Source organism: Chiloscyllium plagiosum, chromosome 4 (assembly GCF_004010195.1).
Source record: "Chiloscyllium plagiosum isolate BGI_BamShark_2017 chromosome 4, ASM401019v2, whole genome shotgun sequence".
NCBI classification, from domain to species: Eukaryota; Metazoa; Chordata; class Chondrichthyes; order Orectolobiformes; family Hemiscylliidae; genus Chiloscyllium; species Chiloscyllium plagiosum.
Window position 1 is genome coordinate 107,884,631 of NC_057713.1, and position 20,651 is coordinate 107,905,281.

At 37.7% G+C, this 20,651-nt stretch overlaps 1 protein-coding gene across 29 annotated transcripts in view; it reads left to right on the forward strand.

The window, feature by feature from the left end:
- Positions 1-20,651, forward strand: part of clasp2 (cytoplasmic linker associated protein 2) — a 320,784-nt gene that overhangs the window by 203,190 nt on the left and 96,943 nt on the right. For 21 of the 29 annotated variants that reach the window (XM_043688884.1, XM_043688883.1, XM_043688861.1 and 18 more), the window contains 3 exons: positions 3,692-3,715; positions 11,313-11,557; positions 11,638-11,701. In XM_043688884.1, the coding sequence (XP_043544819.1) occupies positions 3,692-3,715; positions 11,313-11,557; positions 11,638-11,701 (333 nt within the window). The remainder of the gene's footprint in view (positions 1-3,691; positions 3,716-11,312; positions 11,558-11,637; positions 11,702-20,651) is intronic. The other 8 variants (XM_043688871.1, XM_043688888.1, XM_043688878.1 and 5 more) reach the window with 1 other exon arrangement.

Sequence of the window (20,651 nt, forward strand, 5' to 3'; positions counted from 1 at the left end):
GTTAGGTTACTATAAACAGACACAGCAGATCAGAGATTGCAATTGAACTGATAGAATGGATCAGTGCAGAAGTATAGCCATTCCCTAGAGAGGATAGGGATTGGAAATATCAAGCAGAAGCAGTATAAACCAGAAGTTAACTTAATTAACCTGCTGTTACAGTCAGGAGAACAAAACAGTGTGTTACAACCTTGATAGGGAAAGAGTGCTTGTACTCAAGCCCTACTATTCTATTTTTTCCTTCAAATGATCAGTTGAATCACTGTGATTGTTGTTGGCCACAGTGGTGTAGAAGATCCTCGGTTCAGGAGTTGGTCACTCTGATCTCGATCATTGCTTAAGCTAGAAATTTTATTTTTCCCAGAATCTTTGTGTTGTTTTTTTCACATACAAATGGTGAGAAAAAGAGAGACGTGTTTGCTTGCAAGATTTCTCAAGGTCTGAGTGCAAATCCCCTTCTCAGGTCTGTGACAACTTACAACTTAAAAATCCAAATGTATCACGAAGCAACTTTTCAACCAACAAGCACTTTATGCCAGCTGTCTCAAAAATATCAAATCCAACTTCTCCAAAAATTATGACTTTATATAATCACACAGTTCCATTTTAAACCTTCAACTTGCCAAAACAAAAACCTTGATATTTTCTCTGCATCAGATCACTCTCAGAATTTCACTTTTTTCCCAGTTTATACTGCGAGAAAAAATGCATAGTCTTTACAGTTCAAAGGGAGGAGATTTGAGGAGAGAGGACAATGGATGACCAAGTTAGAGGTGCTGAATGTGCAACTCTCTGGAGAGTTGACTACCCATGAACCACCTTAAAAGCCCACTCATGTAATTCCCTTGGCTTTGTCTATGAAGTAATTGAATAATTGGTCATTTGTTCTGTTCCACTTTATGTGATCTTATGTGGTCATTTATTGCACACAGTTTGATTACAAGCCAGCACTTCTTAAAATTCATTCATGGGATGTGGGCTTCGCTGGCCAGGCCCATCAGTGATTGCCCTTCAGAGGTTGGTAATGTGCTGCCTTCTTGAACTGCTGCAGCCCCTTTTGTATATGTAGACCTAGAATGCTGTGAGGGAGGAAATTCCAGGATTTTTTTCCCCCAGTGATTCTGTAGGAATGGCGATATATTTCTCAATCAAGATGGTGACTTTGAAGTAATTAATAGTATCTGAAAGATTAAGATATTGCTGATTTAAATGTTAAGGTGACGTATCAGTACCTTATTTCTTGATCATGACTTATCATGATTTTAAAAATGTTTGTTGCAATTTTCTCTTTTCCCCTGTCTTCACTGAAGAATTGATTTCTTGAAGAGTTATAGATTATTCTGCTGTATTTGAACAATCCATTACTTACTTTGAATCTTGATGAAAAGTTAGGCAAGGCATGAGATGCATCTGCTTTGCACTGATAAAAAGCGAAGTGGAGGTGTGTTCTATAAGGAAAATATAAAGTGCCTTGAGGAGGCAGGCTCAGTGATTGGACAAGAACATGGCTGATGAAATGCAACATCAAAAATGTTGCATTTCATCAACTTTGGTCAGAGAAACAAATGTGCAGACTATTTCTTAAATGGTAAAGGTTATAGGTGTAGATGTACAAGAGGACTGAGATGTCCTTGTTGAGAAATCACTGAAGGACGTGCAGCAAGCTATTTGGTAGATTAAAGAAATGTTAGCTTTTATTGGAAGAGGCTTTGAGTACAGGAGTGGAGAAGTCTTGCTTCTGTTTTATAAATTGGTTAGGCTGTACCTGTAAGAAATTTTGGTCTCGTTGTGTCAAGAAAGATATTGCCATAGAGGGAGTGCAGACCTGTTCCTGGGATGGTGGGACTGTCTTGTGAAGAGCGATTGGGCAAACTGGGCCTATAGAGTTTTGAAGAATGAGGGATGATGTTATTGAACCTTATAAAATTCTTAAAGGGATGGATGGGATAAATGCAGGTGAAATATTTCACTTGGTTAGGAAATCTAAAATCAGGGTCACAATTTTAAAGAAATGATGGATGCCGCATAGGTCCAAGATGAGGAGAAATTATTTCACTGAGAAGTTTGTGAACCTTTAGAATTCTCTGCCTCAATGGCGGTGGAGATTGTGTTTTTGAGTATGTTTAAAATAGAGTTTGGTAGATTTCAAATTACTGGTAATATTCAGGGTTATGGGAACAGGGTGGATAAAAGGCATTGAAGTTTTTGATCACTCCTGATGATATTAAGTGGCAGCCTGGATTGAAAAGCTGAACCACCTGCTCCTATTCCTATGTTTGTAGTGAAGTTTCCCAGGGGTCAGTATGGAACCCTTCTTTATCTGATATACAATCAAGATCTTGGTGTGCAAAGCAAAATTTAAAAGTTTGTGGATAACTCAAAACCCAGTAATATTTTGAATTGAGCGAAGGACAGTGTGGAACTCCAAAAAGATGGTGAAGTGAGTGGGTAGGTGGCAAATGAATTTGAATGCAGAGAAGCAGAAGACAATGTATTTTGTAGGAGAACATTAAAAGACAACATAAAACAAGGGATACAGTTCTAAAGTGGGTGCAGGAGAAGAGGGACCTGAGTGCATGTATGCATAGATCATTGAGAGTGGCCCGACAGATAGAGCAGCAAATAAAGCATTCAGTATCTTCAGCTTTATTGATAGTGGCATCGAGTACAGAAGCTAGGAGGTGATGTTGAACTTGCATAAGACACTTACTAGATCTCAGTTTCATTCTGAGCTCCACATTTTAGGAAGGTTCTGAATGCCTTGGTGGGAAGGCAGAAACAATTGGAAAGAATGCTTCTAGAGACAAGAAACTTAAGTTATGAGAAAAAGTTGGGACTATTCTCCTTGGAGAGAAGAGGGCTAACAGTTGATTAGATAGAGATTTTCATAATCATGAGCGGGCTGGATAGAGTAGATAGGGAGAAACTGATCCTGTTTCTAAAAGGAACAAAAATGAGAGGACATAGATTGAAAGTAATTTGCAAATAAAGCAAGGGTGATATGAGAAAAGATATTTTATCTCAACAAATAGTTAGGGTATAGATTGCACTGCCTGGAATTGTGGTGGATACAGGTTCAGGTAAGGCATTCAAAAAGGCATTGAACGATTATTTAGATAAAAATTCTGTGCAAGGACAAGAAATGCTGGATATTAGCACTAGGTAATGATGTTTATTTGAAGAACTGGTGTAAGCATGATGGGCCAAATGACCACTACTTGTGCCGTGACTTCAGTGATGTTCCTAAGGTGGAAATATAAATCCATTAGCTATTGTTGGCCCCTGATTATCCAAGTACTTCAGGTACTTTCTTTCGAAGAAAAATTGGAATTGTAGAAGAAGCAACAAGTGCAACAATATGGTAAGCAAGCAATATGGTTCAACACCAAACAACTTCAATCATGAGAAGACTATAAAGCATAAAGATGAACTCAGATTATAATTGTGAGCAACTACATTTCTATGCTTGCTTTACAAATTCAAAATTATGGGTACAAACTCAAATTTCAGATTTGGGGATGTAGAAACTGGATTAATTTTCGTATATCTGTCTAATTGGATTCTTTGAGTCACTAATTTTTATTTTCTGCTTGTGATTTCATTGTCATGCTTCACAATTAACTGAAACAATAAGTACTAACAAAATATAATCTGACTCTTCTCAATTTTTCTTTCCAAAAATTGCTCTCAGCTCCTTGGAGACGTACGGAGTAAGGTAGAGATATTCTTCTTTCCAAGACTGTTTTCCTTGAAGGATTGTATATAGTGCTGTAAGCACCAAGCTGCCTTTTCTGGAATTGAATTCTTAATTAATTTGTAGTATATTTGAGATGGCATAAATTCTCAAAACTTCTTATTTTCCATTCATTCGTGGCATGTGTGTATCGCTGGCCTAAACCATCATTCATTGCTCACCCCTAATTCCCTCGAGGGCAGCTTAGAATCAACCACATAACCTGATCTTAAATGTTAACACAGACTCATATCAAACACAGACTTCATGACAAACTAGTTAAAAAAGTCACAATGATGCACTTCCAAAGTGAGCTGAAGCTGAGCATAAGCCTAGAATTGATTTTCTATATTCTTTGTATTATCCTGCTGATTTTTTTATCTTAGCTGAGCAATTGAATTTTAATCTCTGCCAATGCATTCTGCTGTGTAGTGCATCAGAGAGGCCAGTACTTCCTGGTCTGTCAGGTTCAGTTGCCCAATGCAGCTATTAAACTTTAACCATGCATTACCTTTATTATATGTAATAATGTAATTTAACAGATCTTCTCAAATCATTGCACCTGCTGCCTAGCATTCTGCATAATTATATCGAGGAAGTAACTAAAATTTTTTAACGAATGCATTAGCAAATATTTGGAAATGCTTTCGGTTTGTGTCACTCTTGTTTGGTATTAGGTCTTATTGATGAAACATGTAACAGAAAATTAGAATTTGCCAAATAGGGTATTTAACAGCGAAGTAAGAGTATAGTCTTGATTCTTTTTCTCTGACAGGGAGCCTGATATTATGAGGAGCATTTAATCCATAATGCATTATAAGCAGCATCTATTAGTCTTGAATTAATCTGGGGACATATTTATTTATTTATAACAGACTGTATGACCCTAGTTAAATGTATGTCCAGCTTTATAACAGAATGATACAGGAGTTGTTAAACACTTTTGTGGTGTAGTGATAGTATTCCTATCTCTGAACCAGGATGCCCAGGTTCAAGTCCCACCTGCTTCAGAGGTGTGTAATGATAGCTCTGAGCAAGTTCATTAGTCAATATCTATAAAGGTTGTTATATAGCATAAACACTCCTGTTGTTCTGAAACAGTATCTCATTCAACTTCTGTGAAAATTGTAAATCAAACATAACTGTTGTTGCTGGATTGAATACATTTATGTAACGTAGTGAAACATCATCCTATATAGAGCCATAGTCATAGTATTATACAGCACAGAAACAGATCCTTCGGTCCAACTCGTCCATGCCAATCAAATATCTTAAATTAATGTCGTCCCATTTGCCAGCATTTGGCCCATATTCATCTAAACCTTTCCTATTCATATACCCATTCAGATGCCTTTTAAATGTTGCAATCATACCAGCCTCCACCATTTCCTTTAGCAGCTCATTCCATACACGCATCACCCTCTGCATGAAAAAATTTCCCCTCTTACCTTAAACCTTTGCCCTCTAGTTTTGGACTCCCCATCCCAGGGAAAAGACCGTGCCTATTTACCCTGTGCAAGCCCCTAATGATTTTATGAACCTCTATAAGGTCACCCCTCAGCCTTCGATGCTCCAGGGAATATAACCCCAGCCTACTCAGCCTCTCCCTATAGCTCAAACCCTAATTAAAAATGTGTTTTTTTTTTAAAAAAAGCTTATTTTTCATTAGTTTCAGTTCTGCAGCTAATTGTCTAATTTCTAAAAGAACAATGATGCCCTGAGTGCTGCTTTCACTGAATTTTAAGCTGAAATCATAGCACTGCAGTTAGTAAGTGTCATGTGAACGTAAGCAAGAGTAGTAATAGACCATATGGCCCCTTCGGCCTGATATATTTAATATGATTACGGCTTATCAATGGTCTTAGGTATACCTCTCACTCACATCATATATCCTTTTAGTGCCTGAAAGGACACAAACTGTGTATCCCAGAGTCAAATGTCTGAGTTAGAGATGTTAGTGAAGAAATTTTCCTCATCTCAGTCCCAAATGTTTGGCCCTTTGTCCTGAGAACCCACCACCCCATCCCAACTCTCTGTTCTTGATTCTGCAGCCAGGAAAAAGAAGCACTCAGCTTCTAACCGTTAGAATCTTTTGTGTTTCCACACAATCTCCTGTTATTCTTCTAAATCCAATTTACTCAGCATCATTGTATAAAATAATACTTTCATACTAGAAACAAATTAGCTGAATTTAGCTTTGTACAAACTCCAGTGCAGACACGTTTTTCCTTAAATATGGAGAACAAAGCTGTATCAAGTATGCCACATTTGTTCTTGCCACATCCTGTACAATTGTAGAAAGATTTCTTTAGACTTGTACTCCAATCCCATTGCAAAGAGTGACAACATAGAGTTTGCCTTCCTGATTCTCTGAAGCATGGAACCTCTTTTCACTGTAGCTGCTTCTCTATCCCCGGCAGTTTCTAACCAGCAGCTTTGGACAGATTGCTTGCTAAGACTAAACCAAACTAGAAAAATCCCTGAACTGGGAGAACTTTACACTCCCCTTTTATTGTACAAATTTTATTTTAAATCTGAAAGCCCTTTTCCCTGATTTCCCTGACTGTCCCTTAGGCAGTATCTGTTAGCCATAAGCAAAGTGGCCTTATCCCTGACAAATCGGAACCTTTGCCTTTTATAACCCCTTTTGAAAAAAAAAGAACAACATAACCTTGTTAAAGGAGCAGCATCGTCACACTTTCATTCAACCAAGTTAAGTTTATCTGATCATTGTATGTTTTTCTATGTGAACTATTAACATTTCCTTAAGAAGAGGTCCCAGCATATTCCCAATGACTCTTCGCAAGCTATCTGGCTTGCTGTTCCCTGCTTGATTCAGCATGGTTTTGCAAAACTATGATCCTGTTTAACCAGTTTATTGGAGTTCTTTGAAGGATTATTATATGCTCTGGATAAAAATTAAACTGTAGATGTACTGTCCTTGGTTTTCCAGAAAGCATTTGTGGAAAGTTAAAGCTCATGATGGAGGGATTATATATATTAGCATGGATAGAGATTAGCTGACTGTCAGAAAACAGAGCATGCATAAATGAATCTTTTCTGATTGGCAAAACGTGATGAGAGGAACCCTGCAGGGTTCTAGGCCTCAACTTGTTATAATTTATATCAGTGACTGGGGTGAGGCGAATGAGGTCATGGTCGCCAAGTTTGGAATGGACACTAAAGATAGGTAGGAAAGTCTATTGAGAGGAAGAATGAGAATAATGCAGGTTGATATTGATTGAGTGAGTGGGCAAAAATGTGGCAGATGGGATGTAGTATGGGCATGTTTAATTTAGCTAGAAGAATAAAGAAAAACAGACAACAACTGCAAAATTCTCAGATGCAGAGGGATCTAGTTATTCTAGTGCATAATTCACCCATACAGATGTAACAAGAGATTCAGAAGGCTGATGAAATGCTATCCTTTATTACAGGACAAATTGGACATAAAAGTAAATGAGGTTTCAGTTGTACAAAGTATTGGTGTTATTACACCTCGAATGCTGCATAACTTTGGTTTCCTTATTTAAGGAATGATGGAAATAAGCTGGAGGCAGTTCAGAGGAGATTCACTAGGTTAATACATGGAATGAGCAAGTTATCTAATGAGGAAAGGTTGGACTGAATGGACTTGTTTTCACTAGAATTTAGAAGAATGAGGGGTAACTAGATTTACATGTACAAGATTCTGAATGGTCTTCACAAATGTCTTTGGACAGTGTACATGGTTGCGTAAATCCGCAACTTAATAAGATATCACAAATGTATAAATGATAAATTACATCACCAAGATGACTAATTTCCCTGATTGGTATCTAAGACAAAAGAAACTCACTCCATATTTTGTCAATAAACAAAAAAAAATCCACTTTGTTAAAACAAACTTATCCTTTAACAAATACCAAAATTCTGTAATAACTACTATGCAAATGTAAAATATTTCCCCTTTAAATCCAAACTCATGCACAATCATTCATGAATAGGACAGAGAAGACAGATAACTGCAGAAATATCATAGTTGGAAAAAAAAAGGCAAAAAGAACAAATTCTATGGTTCAAGAGTCCACACCACAAGGGTGGAATGAGGTTGATTTCTCACAGTTCTGCATTTTGGCAATTATATCTACTTGACAGCAAAGCAATATAAAATCCCTATTTCACTCACCAGTCAGATGGAACTAGGTCTTTGCATGAGTTAATTATTCTTTTTGAACTCTGAGAGCATAAGAAAGAGAGAGAAGGCTCATTTGCTCACAAGTTTGATGGAGGTCTGTGCTCAGTTGCCACTTCCCATTTTGTGAAAATGGCAACTTAAAATCCAAAGGCTGCTGCTAGACAGCTTATTAACTCCGAGGTACCTGGTGCCTGCTTTTCTTCCAAAGATATCAAGTTCAGCTGCTCCAAAAGTTACATAATCTTTTGCTACCAGTAAGTGAAAACCACATAGCCCTACCTTTTGACTTTCAAATTAGGTGAAAAAAAACAATAAACACACCTAGAATATATTCTGCAGCACAGCAGTGTCCATACTTTCAATGTTGTATTCCAAAAAGAAAATGTAGTCCTTACTCAAGGTAAACATGAAAAGGATGTTTACTCTTCTGGATGAGCCCTGAAATTAGTGGCTCTTAAAGGTTGCCCTTTTAGGACAGATGAGATTTTTTTTCTTACAGGATTAAGCAACATTGGAATCCTCTGCTCCAGTAAGCAGTAGAGGCAGAGTCAGTGAATATTTTTGGGTAGATGTGAATAGATTCTTGTGAGGTAAGAGAAGGAAATCTACCCTTGTTAGATGTAAATGTGGAATTTAAACAGATCAGGATTGATCATCATGAATGATGAACAGGCTTGAAGGACCCAATGGTCTATATCTGTGCCTATTTTGTTTGTTCCTTGTTTTTCTCTCTCTCTCTCTCTCTCTCTCTTCTCATGAATAGTGCTGATACATTTGGTAATTTCAAAATGATGTGACCATTCTAGAGTCTAAGGAACTTTGGATCATTGTAGCCAGTACATCAACCAGTGTAGTGAGCATAAGAGGTATAGTTAGTAAGTTTGCTGATGACACCAAAATTGGAGATGTAGTGGACAGCGAAGAAGGTTACCTCAGATTACAACAGGATCTTGATCAGATGGGCCAATGAGCTGAGAAGTGGCAGATGGAGTTTAATTCAGATAAATATGAGGTGCTGCGTTTTGGGAAAGCAAATCTTAGCAGGACTTGTACACTTAATGGTAAGGTCCTAGGGAGTGTTGCTGAACAAAGAGACCTTGGAATGCAGGTTCATAGCTCCTTGAAAGTGGAGTCGCAGGTAGATAGGATAGTGCAGAAGATGTTTGGTATGCTTTCCTTTCTTGGTCAGAGTGTTGTGTACAGGAGTTGGGAGGTCATGTTGCGGTTGTACATGACATTGGTTAGGCCACTCTTGGAATATTGCGTGCAATTCTGGTCTCCTTCATATCGGAAAGATGTTGTGAAACTTGAAAGGGTTCAGAAAAGATTTACAAGGATGTTGCCAGGGTTGGAGGATCTAAACTACAGGGAGAGGCTGAACAGGCTGGGGCTGTTTTCCCTGGAGCATCGGAGGCCAAGGGGTGTAGTTAGTAAGTTATAGAAGTTTACATAATTATGAGAGGCATGGATAGAATAAATAGACAAAGTCTTTTCCCTGGGGTTGGGAGTCCAGAACTAGAGGGCATAGGTTTAATGTGAGAGGGGAAAGATATAAAAGAGACCTAAAGGGCAACTTTTTCACGCAGAGGGTGGTACGTGTATGGAATGAGCTGCCAGAGGATATGGTGGAGGTTGGTACAATTGCAATATTTAAAAGGCATCTGGATGGGTATATGAATAAGAATGGCTTGGAGGGATATGGGCTTGGTGCTGGCAGGTGGGACTGGATTGGGTTGGGATATCTGGTCGGCATGGACAAGTTGGACTGACGGGTCTGTTTCCGTGCTGTACATCTCTATGATTCTATGACTATAACTGCATCCAATCTGTTTTTAAAACCCTCAGATCATGGGTATCATTTGGTTCTGGAGATTGGTAAAGCTTTAGTCCCTAATGTTTCAACAGTATTTTATATCTGCTAATATAAATTACCTTAAGTTTCTTACCCTTTGTAGCCCTGAGACTATCCTGTATTTGTTGTATGTAAAGTGTGTATTCTGCATGAAGACAGGCACAAAATGATTTGTCTACCATTTCCTCATTCCCATGATTATTTATTCTTACCTCTTAAGAGAGCAACATTTATTTTAGTTTATCACCATTTTATATGCTTGTAAAAACTGTTGCAATCTCTTTTTATATTTCTGGTTAAATTAGTCACTTATTTTTCCTCTGCGAGCTATTTTTAGGTGGCTCCTTATTTCTAAAACATTTCAAATCTTCAGGTTTACATAATTCTTTTCCACATTTTAAGCTTTTTAAAAAAGATCAAGGATTCTTGAACTTCCTCAGTCAGCCAGTATGTATTTATTATGCTTATTTTGTGTTTTTTCAGTGGAATGTATTTTTGTTAAACTTCTGAACTGTTTCTTTAAATGTTCCACACAATATACTTACCACTGTACACTTTTGTGTTTAGATTCCCAATGATTTTTAGCCAGCTCTTCCCTTATACTTAAGAATTTGGGTTTAAATTTAAGATTTGTACTTGCACTAAGAGTGTTGATTTCACATTTAATATTGAGTTCACTTGTATTATGATCACTTTATCCTCAAAGAATCTTTCATTGTAAAATTACGAAGAAACTCTGCACAGTTACACAATAGGTTTATTCACAATACACTGCTCTAGAAAGCTATCACATAAACCATTCAATCTATTCATTTTTCATATCATGTTTGTCTATTTGATTCAGACCATATGAAGATTAAAATCTTCAAATTTTTGCATTGCCTTTGTTACATGCTCCAAGTATTTCTTGTGTAATGCTATGTCCAACAGTATAACCACTGCTAGATGACCTATAAATTACGCCTACTAGTGACATTAGCCTTCCTATCCCTAATGTCCACCCATACTGATTCTACTTAGTGATTTCTGAATATGTGATTATTCTGACTTGTGAATATCCTTTTTCACTGCTGACCACTGTCATCCTCAACTGTCATGGTTAATTCTCCTTTTGAAATGTTTTTTCCCCTTGAATATTTATTTTTTACTCTTGGTCCTCTGATAATCATAACTCAATAATTAAACCATTAATCTTGATTTGTGACATGCGTTTGTCTATGTTATTGTAAATGCTTTGCACATTTAGATAAGGAGTTTGAATTTAATTTTTAAACATAAAGATATAGTATAGAAAGCTTATCTGTAATTTCCATCCTATATCTTTTGATAAAGTTACACCAGTTTGCAGACATTTATTTTGCTGAATACTAAAATGAATTAATTGTCACAGAGGACAAAGCAAATGAAAAGAACAAAGATTTAAATAATTATTGCTTTCACATCACCTTTGTAAAATGAAAAAATGAATTAATTCTCAATCATTAATTTATTTTGTTGGAATATTAACATAGAAATAGTGAAGATGCCTAATAAATCCTGTTACATTACAGAAAAAGCCAGCAAGGAGAAGGTATGAATCATATGGAATATATTCTGATGATGATGCCAACAGCGATGCATCCAGTGTCTGCTCTGAGCGTTCCTACAGTTCTCGAAATGGCAGCATCCCTACATATATGCGACAGACTGAAGATGTAGCTGAGGTCCTTAACCGCTGTGCAAGCACCAATTTTTCAGAAAGGAAAGAGGGTCTTCTGGGCTTGCAAAATTTGCTGAAAAACCAACGGACATTGAGGTAAGGAGATTAATAAGTTTACATTATGTTTTTAAGTTGTACAGTATTGTTAGCTAATCAATTATTATTCTCTTCAACAGTCGTGTTGAATTGAAAAGGTTGTGTGAAATTTTCACAAGGATGTTTGCGGATCCTCATAGCAAGGTATGCTAGGGTATTATTGCTTAAAACCTTTTTAAATTAGCTCATCAATGTCAATGGAGTACTTCGAAATTTCAAAATGTTGTAGTTTTTGTTAATTTTAAAATTAATTTTAAGGTAAATTTGCAACTTGTACAAATGTGATTTTGTTTTTAAAAAAATCAACTGATGAACATGATTTAATATGCTTTAAGTGTTCTTATTCATGGCAGTTGTTTACCCTCCATTAATAGCATTATCATCTATCAGCTGCATTGTATGTTTGTGCCATAACTGAGTGCCATGATTCCATGCTCCACTGCACCACAAACTATCATCTCCAGTGAGTGTCTAGCCAATATCCAACAATCTATTAAATAACTATAATTGAGGAGTTTTCTAACACAAACAATTTGCATTAAAATGTAAACACTGTTCTTCACATTTAAATTGATCATACTGTGTAGATACCATTATTCTAAAATAATAAGCTTTAAGAGGGTATAGGTTTAGGCTGAGAGGGGAAAGATATAAAAGAGACCTCGGGGCCATTTTTTCATGCAGATGGTGGTACGTGTATAGAATGAGCTGCCAGAGAACGTGGTGGAGGCTGGTACAATTGCAACATTTAAAAGGCATTTGGATGGGTATATGAATAGGAAGGGTTTGGAGAAATATGGGCCGGGTGCTGGCAGGTGGGACTAGATTGGGTTGGGATATCTGGTCGGCATGGACGAGTTGGACAGGACGGTCTGTTTCCGTGCTGTACATCTCTATGACTCTAAGTATTGAATATTGCAACGTATAACCAATTCTTCAATCTCTCCATGTAAGTTTGAAAAAATAATTTTAAGCGTAATGAGGTCTAAATGTCGATGGAATCCTCAGTTTAATGTTTATCCACATCAAGGCTAAATTATCTGAACGAACCAATATCAGTTTGAAGAACTTTAGATAATTTAACATTTTAAATTACAATTTAAACATCAAACCAGAAACTTTTCTGAAATTATTTTGGATACCTATGTTTATTTCTTTTGTACACATATCCAAATTTAATTGGTTGCCCTATTTTAGTTGGTTTTTCTAGTTTAAGCAACATGAACAAAATAAGTAATATTCTTTGTCTTCCTGTTGCATGATAGTAAGGAAGAGAAATTAATTCAACTTTTAACTCTTATTGACCTCTCAAAACATATTATGTTTGGAACACCAACAAATCCAGCATAACCATAAAAAACAGCAGAAATTTATTTTTTTACCAGAAGCTACTTTACATAGCTTTGGCATCTCAAATGGGCTATTGCAGTATTAAGGGGTTAATTATTATAGTCCTCTGTACAACTGTCATCTCATATCATTGCTGCATTCCAGTACCCTCTAGCTATTGCAGGAACAAACCGAATTGACAAAGAAAATGAGAAAGTGTGTAGTTCATTTAAAAGATTTGAACGTGCTGACATTGGTTATTTGCTTATATTATTTGAGTTGCTGTGTTACTCCCTGATCGTGAGCCGTGGCTCAGTGGTAATAATCCTACGTCTGAGTCAGAAGATTTTGGTTTCAAATCCCATCCCAGACAATTCGTTTAATTCAGGCTGATACAATGTAATGTTGAGGGAGCACTATACATTTGAATTATGCTGAAACATATGTTATGTTGATATCTCTCCTGTTATGTTGATTTAAAAGATGCATGATTTAGCAAAGGACGGGAAAGCTCTTTCATTCCATCTTTGCAAATATTTATCTCATAGCCTACTTGACTGTAATGGGTTAAACAGGTCATTATCTCATTGCTGTTTCTGGAACATTGCTGTATGGAATTTTTCTGCAATGTATCCTACTTTACAACAGTGACTACATCTCAAAGGACCAAATAGGCTTTAAGTAATCCCAGGGTCATGAAAGACTCAATGCCTTTTCTTTATATCAGTTTTTTTCTTTTGGCAGATGGACATTATCCAGTGTTAACTTCAACTGCAAAAAGTCATTCTTCTTTACTCTATGTGGTCCTTCAGGTGTAACAAGCTGCCCAAGAGATTCACATTTCAACACATAATGAGTGTTTTTCCTGACCTCTACCTTTGTGAAATTCACTTATTGGCTGTCTCTTAGATTATTTTAAATACGATGCGGCAATTTGACAAGTGATCATAAAAGTATATTCGTCCATTGGGATAGAATGGACTCTAGCATTGAGTAGCCATCCTTTACGAGAATATGTTCTGTAAATGTGATTCGAGAGGTAAAGGTTATTGGATGAGGAAACACTGACTTAATGTGGTTTTCATTTGGATATTGTGTTCACATCATTGACTAAAAGTAATATCTGATTAAGCAATTTGTAATCCTATATATGGAATGCCATAGGCTTGTAATGAAGTTTTAACTACACTTTTTGAACACCAACTGTGCCATTCCTCAGAAATTTGTGGCTCAAACCACTAGATGAAAAAAAACAAATGTGCTTGCTGGTGAATTTTAACTCTTTTTGGAAAAGAAATTACAGCTGTTCTAATCTTGCCTTATTGAGCACTTTCATCTTTTGCACCATATTTTTTTTTTAACCTATTCAAAGGAAGAATACTTTCATATCTGAAAGTTAGATTGATTTTGATTTGTTTGGTCACTATCTTAATTCATTCCAAAGCTTACATGGGATGTGAGGCATCTAAATGAGCCTCACATCCTATGTAAGGCTCATTTAGATGCTTATCTATCATTGAATATCAAATCAAAAGAAACCTACTACATCCTTCATGAAGTGGGTTTTACATGCTCTCTGACTCCGAACAGACTAGCTGCCTTCACTGATTTCTTCACTATAAATAATTCATGTCTGAACATTTTACTTGGAATGGGTAATAGTTGTGGCATAGATAGATCTGATGTGGTGTTGGTGAACGGCTGTTTGAAACAGCTATTGAGGACCAGCTTCATGTGGTCCAATTTCCACAAGGACATTTTTTCATGTCTCCAAGAGATATGATTGCAGCTGTTTAGCTGAAACAAATACCGGATGAACCTTGTTCTTGCCTATTTTCCTTGCAAATTCCAAACATTTGACCCCATGAGGAAGATAATTTTTGAAGTGAATGTTTTAAATGTGCCCACTTCTTATTGAACAGAATTCTTAGATTTCAGCAGACTTTCCTATCTGTACTTTTGATAGGTAAACAGGTGATAATTAACTCCTGATTTCTGGTGTGAGATCTTCATTTTGTCTTTTTTCTTGGTGCTATATGGTATTCACAATGTTGTTATTAGCTGGCAAAGGATTAACAGTCCTCATGGTGCCTGAAGGACATCACAAAGATTGGCATTCAAGAATTAACCCAATTTTAGGAAAGGAAGATACCCAGTCTACAAATGTAAGCAGAGAAGGCATCAGCAACACTTCTAAATGTCCTTTTGCAGGCTCTTAAGTTACTCAAACTTAAGATGGTGGAGGAATAGGACCTCTGAGGCTTGTCCACTCCTTCTGCTTTTCTTTTCGCTGCTGTCTTTTTTTCTTTCTCTCTTCCCTCATTTCTTATCTTTTATCTTATTTTACTTACCTCTTGGTGAAGAGCTCGGTCGCAGCAGCAGCAAGTGGGCCCAGCAACACGGACTCGTGGTGGTGTCATTGAAGGTAAGTTTGGTTTCCCGCAGTTTCTGCATTGTTGAGGTGATCCTAAGACTAACTCATGGCTGCTGCTGTGGGGGCAAGTTTGGGTTCCTGGTGGCATCTGCATTCAGCACAGATTCATAAAGGCAGCAGCAGAGTCAGATTTAGGCCACTGTGGTACCTAACAGCATCAGTGGTGTCTGTGTTGGTGAGGTCCAGCAAGAGCGTCGCTGGAGGAAAGATGGCACTAAAGAGTGGCGACTTTGCTTCCAGCAGCAGCGTGGTGAAGTGGACACATGCCTGGTCACTTGGCCCATGGTCCACGATGGAGCACTTAGCAAGAAGGACAGTATAGTTGGACATTTTCTTTATTTCTTCATTTTTCTGCCTTTATACTCTACGTTTTGGTTTGTTTTTCTATGTTTTAAGATGGCGTCGGAGAGTAGCAACACTGCACACTTTTCGTTGTGTTTTGTAACAAGATATGTGACAATAAATAAATCAAACCAAACTAAACTTTTGTTGGATCTGACTGAACTATATACTGATGACACAGCTGAAGATCTATGAAATGCTGAACTTTATAGGCCAGAACGAAAGGGATCAGTGCAGATTCTTTGATTATGAAAGTTTAACTGCTGAACTTTCTCGACAATAATGGAATGGATGAATGCAGATTCTTTGTTTAGGGAAATAGTGAATTCCATTTAACAGCATCCAACTCTTAGATTTTGAATTTCAACTGTATTTGTAATGGATATTTATGAAGACCACTTGGGCTACTGTCCACTTAGAAACTAAAATCAGAAATGTGGTGCATGTGGGTTACAAGATGGGAAGGAAACAATAGTCTGAAAATAATTGATTCTAGCCTCTCCACATGCTATGATTTTAAAATTGCTCAAGCTGACAAAATTCAATATTGTTCTGCTTTTCTTCAAATCAATCAGCCGTCTACTTGAGAAATTGGCTAGATATCACCGTGTCAATTATGTTTATTATCTGGTTCACCTACACTGTCAGAATTGTTGAAGATTCATCAACATGGAAAGAGCTCGCAATGCGGGTTTCTTCTTTTGCGGTTTTATTGTTGTCTCCAGAATGTATTCACAAAATGCCGACCTATTTTTCTGAGTTATCAAAACTTCGAGCATTACTCTGATGCAATTCTACTTTCCTTCAAACTTTTCGGTGTTCACGCAAAGCCACCTTTAACACAAAGCTCCCGCCCTATTGCCATCACCGTGTCTCTGCATTAAACAACTATTCATTCTCTTAATTCTACCTTATCATGTTCAAACTTCTATGCCTTGTTTTACTCCTTCAACATGACATTCCAATAGTTCAATTGTCTACTGTCAACCACCTGTGTATTCACTCCTTCAAAGTTGCTTTCACATCATCTTCCCTAAAAAAAACTGAGAAGCCTCCACATTAGCACTCTTCACATTATTTAATCTCCACCGCATTTATAAACATTATTTACTGTAGTTTGGTTTCATCTTTGCTGCACACATTTCGATTAGATCTTTGAGGTTTCCTATCTCTACAGAAATTCTTCATATAACAGCATGTAGCAGACATCTTGTTTCAATACCAATCGTCAAGGCAACATGATTGCATTCTTAGTTAATAAATGCTGGAAGTTTGCACAACATTTAGAGTTATGAATAGATACAGCATAATTATAAATTAGAAGTTATCCATAGAAGCAACATCTGTGATTTTTAGTTGCTACGTTACAAAACTATATTGCTGCATTTCTTTTTACTCAACTGTTTTTCCACCTGCCCAAAAAAATCTCTATTTTTAGAAACTAAATTGGAAATGTTATATTCAGAAAAATAACAAATGCAATTGCAAGGCCAATTATCCATAAATTAATTTTAAAAAATATTTAATTTTAAATAATTGGTAGACGGTAAAATTGACAGTTGGAGGGGTAGTATGCTTCGCCTGTGGAATGTGGGAAATCAGACACAGTTTGAGCATCCCTAAAAGTAACAACTGCAGAAATTGTGTCCAATTCCAGCTCCTGTCAGACTGTTTGGATATATTGAGCAGCAATTGGGCACACTTAGAAGCATGCAAGAAGCAGAAAGCCTCATAGACAGGGGATTTAGAGACATGGTGCACCCTTTGTTCAGGCAGAGAGATGGGTGATCACCAGAAGGGGCAGCAGTCACCTATGGCTATCCACCTCTCCATCAAATATATTGTTCTGAATACTATTGCAGGGGAACGACCTACCAGGGGATGGTGGCACCATAGCAGGCTCTGTTATACAGCAGGGAGGTTCAAAATGTAGAAAAGCAGTAGTAAGAGGTCAACTCCATAGTCAGGGGCTCAGATATGTCTTTCTGTGGCCACAATAGCGACTCCAGAATATTGTGTTGCCTCCCTGAGACCAGGGTCAAGAATGTCTCCAGCAGCACAGGACATTCTCAAAAGGGGGGTGAGAGCATTTAGGTGTCGTGGTGCACTCTGGTACTAACAACATAGGCAGGAAGAGTGACGAGGTCCTGCACAGGGAGTGAAGTACTAAATTGAAAAGCAGGACTTACTCAGCTTGTAATCTTGAGATACTACCTGTGCCACATGCCAGTGAGACTGGGATAGGAAGATAATACAATTAAATACATAAGAGGGAGGGCTTCCGATATGGATATCTTCCAGGGCAGTTGGGACATGTCAAAGATGGGTTGCACCTAAACTGGAAGGGCACCAATATTGTGGTAGAAACGTTTGCTGACGTCACTCAGCAAACTAGTTTAAATTCGTGTGGCGGGAGGCAGGAACCAGAGCAAGTGAAATGACTGAAGAGGAATTAGAGGTTAAGTTTAGTAAGACTAAGAGGAAGAACACAGGGAGAGGTTACTGAATACAGCAGGACTGGCGTTCTGAAATGTATTTGTTGTAACATGAGGAGTATGAGGCAGAGTAACAGTAGCATGAGTAACATGAGGCAGATGAATTTAGAGTTGGATTAATACATATAACTGCGATGTTGTAACTATTGCAGAGACTTGGTTGAGACAGGGACAAGACAAGCAGCTTAACGTTTCGGAATTTACATGTTTCAGGCGAGATGGAGAGGGAGATAAAAAAGATAGGGGAGTTGCATTACTAATTAGGCAGAATATCACAGCTGAGGGGGAGGACACCTTCAAAGGCTCATCCAGCGAGGTCAGGTAGAGCTCAGGAATAGGAACGGTGCATCACTTTGATGGGTTGTACTACAAGCCTTCTAACAATCAGCGGACGATAGAGGAATAGGTATGTCTGCAAATTATGGAAAAACTTAAGGAGTACTGTATCCAGTTCTAGTCACCCAGTTATAGGAAGGAAATTGTTAAGCTGGAGAGGGTTCAGAAGAGATTTACCAGGATGTTGCTGGTATGAAACGTTTGAATTGTAAAACAAATGGCTGGATAGGCTTGGACGTTTTTCACTGGAGCACTGGTGAAGGGGAAGTTTATAAAATAATGAAGAGTACAGATAGAGTTCAGGGTAATTGTCTTTTCCCTTGAAAGGAGGATCTCAAGGCTAAGACGCATATTTTTAAGGTGAGGGGAAAATTAATCCAGAAAGTCAAAAATAGTGGATTATCTTTGAATACTTGTTACTTCCACATAAATCAACCTGTTCAGAGATGATATTGCTGACCTCTGGAGCAGATGGACTCGAACCCAGGCCTCCTGGCTTAGAGGCATGGGCATTACCACTATGCCAAAAGAGCCCTTTCTAAGTCTTAGTGGGTTTTGAACTGAAATGCTCTTTTGGCCCAAAATTTATTCAAAATACCCTCTTCATGAAGGTGTTTTCAATTTATCTATTCAAACATGTTATGACACATCACTGGAGCGTATGAGACTTGAAACAGGGTCTTCTGGCCCAGAGGTGGGAACACTACCACTGCGCCACAAAAGCCTCACAATAAGCCTTAATCGGGTTGACGTTCATCATCTGATGCTAGTTAAAGCCTTAAAGTGGTCAACTGATGACTACTTAAGGACCAGATCACACCTATGCTGATATTGCTCTAGCTACAACTGGGAAGAAAATGTGCTAGCCTGTATAATGAACTACTCCTGGTAGGATGTCAGTTTGGATGGGATATTCTTCAGTCTGCAGTAATTTGAGCATGACTGGGGAGTTAACCGAAGGCAGGAGTGGTTCCCTAAGTGCAGTCCACCAACCTACCAAATTCTAGTCCACCCAAATGGAACCTGGCTCCAGAAACTCCTCCCAAACAATTAGCGGGTGCATGCATTCAGTAGTCTCTGGTTTTTAATCCTTCCACCAAAATGAATAGTTTCTCTCTATTTACTGTGACCAGATCTCATGATTTTGAACACTTCTGTGGAACTCCCTCTCAACCTTTTGTGAAAGGAATAAGCCCAGACTCTCAAATCTAACCAGGTAATTTATGTTCCACATCCTCTGAATCGTTGTCCACCCTCTCGAATGCTTTCGCATACTTTGTATGGTGCCCAGATAGGGTGACAAAAATTGCTAAGCCATTTATTTTAAGTATTAATATAAAATACAAAACTTTTACAATTGATCAATTTGTGTTTATATTTATCTGTACTGGATCACTTGCTATTTATCATTATTGTTTGAGTCTGGATTTAGGAATCTTAAGAAAATTTAGAATTAATTTCATGCTGGGTGATTTGAATACAAAGGTAGTGAGATTCTGTTTCACCTGTACAGGTCATTGAGTGTATATCTGGAGTATTGTGTACAGTGTTGGTTTCCTTATTCAAGGAACAATGTAGGTGTGTTGGAAGCAATTCAGAGAAGAATGACTAAATTAAAAGTGAGGACTGCAGATGCTGGAACCAGAGTTTAGATCAGAGTGCTGCTGGAAAAGCACAGCAGATCAGGCCGCATCCGAGGAGCAGGAAAATCGACGTTTCTGGCAAAAGCCCTTCCCTGGCAATATTGAACAAGCTAGGCGTATATTTGCTGAGTTTAGAAGTGACTTGACTGAAATATATAGTCGAGACTTGGTAGCTTACATATGCAGAGGATGTTTCGTCTTGAGACAGAATCTGGAAATAGGGGTCACTTTAAAAATACAGCATTATCCATTTAAAACCAATGATTCCTCAAAAGTCCCATTCTTTGATTCTTTTAAGGCTGAGATAGATTCTTCACAAGCAAGGGGGTGAGCGTAGATGGGGATTTACAGTCATTGGATCAGCAGTGATCTTATTGACAGGCTGAGTGGCCTAGACCTGCTCCTTAGAACATATGTTTTGTGTATGATCAAATATTTGCCTTCAAATATCAAATTTAGTCTGTTCTTTACTGCTCACTTTTGAATCAGTGCTTATACTTAGCCTCTATTTCTGA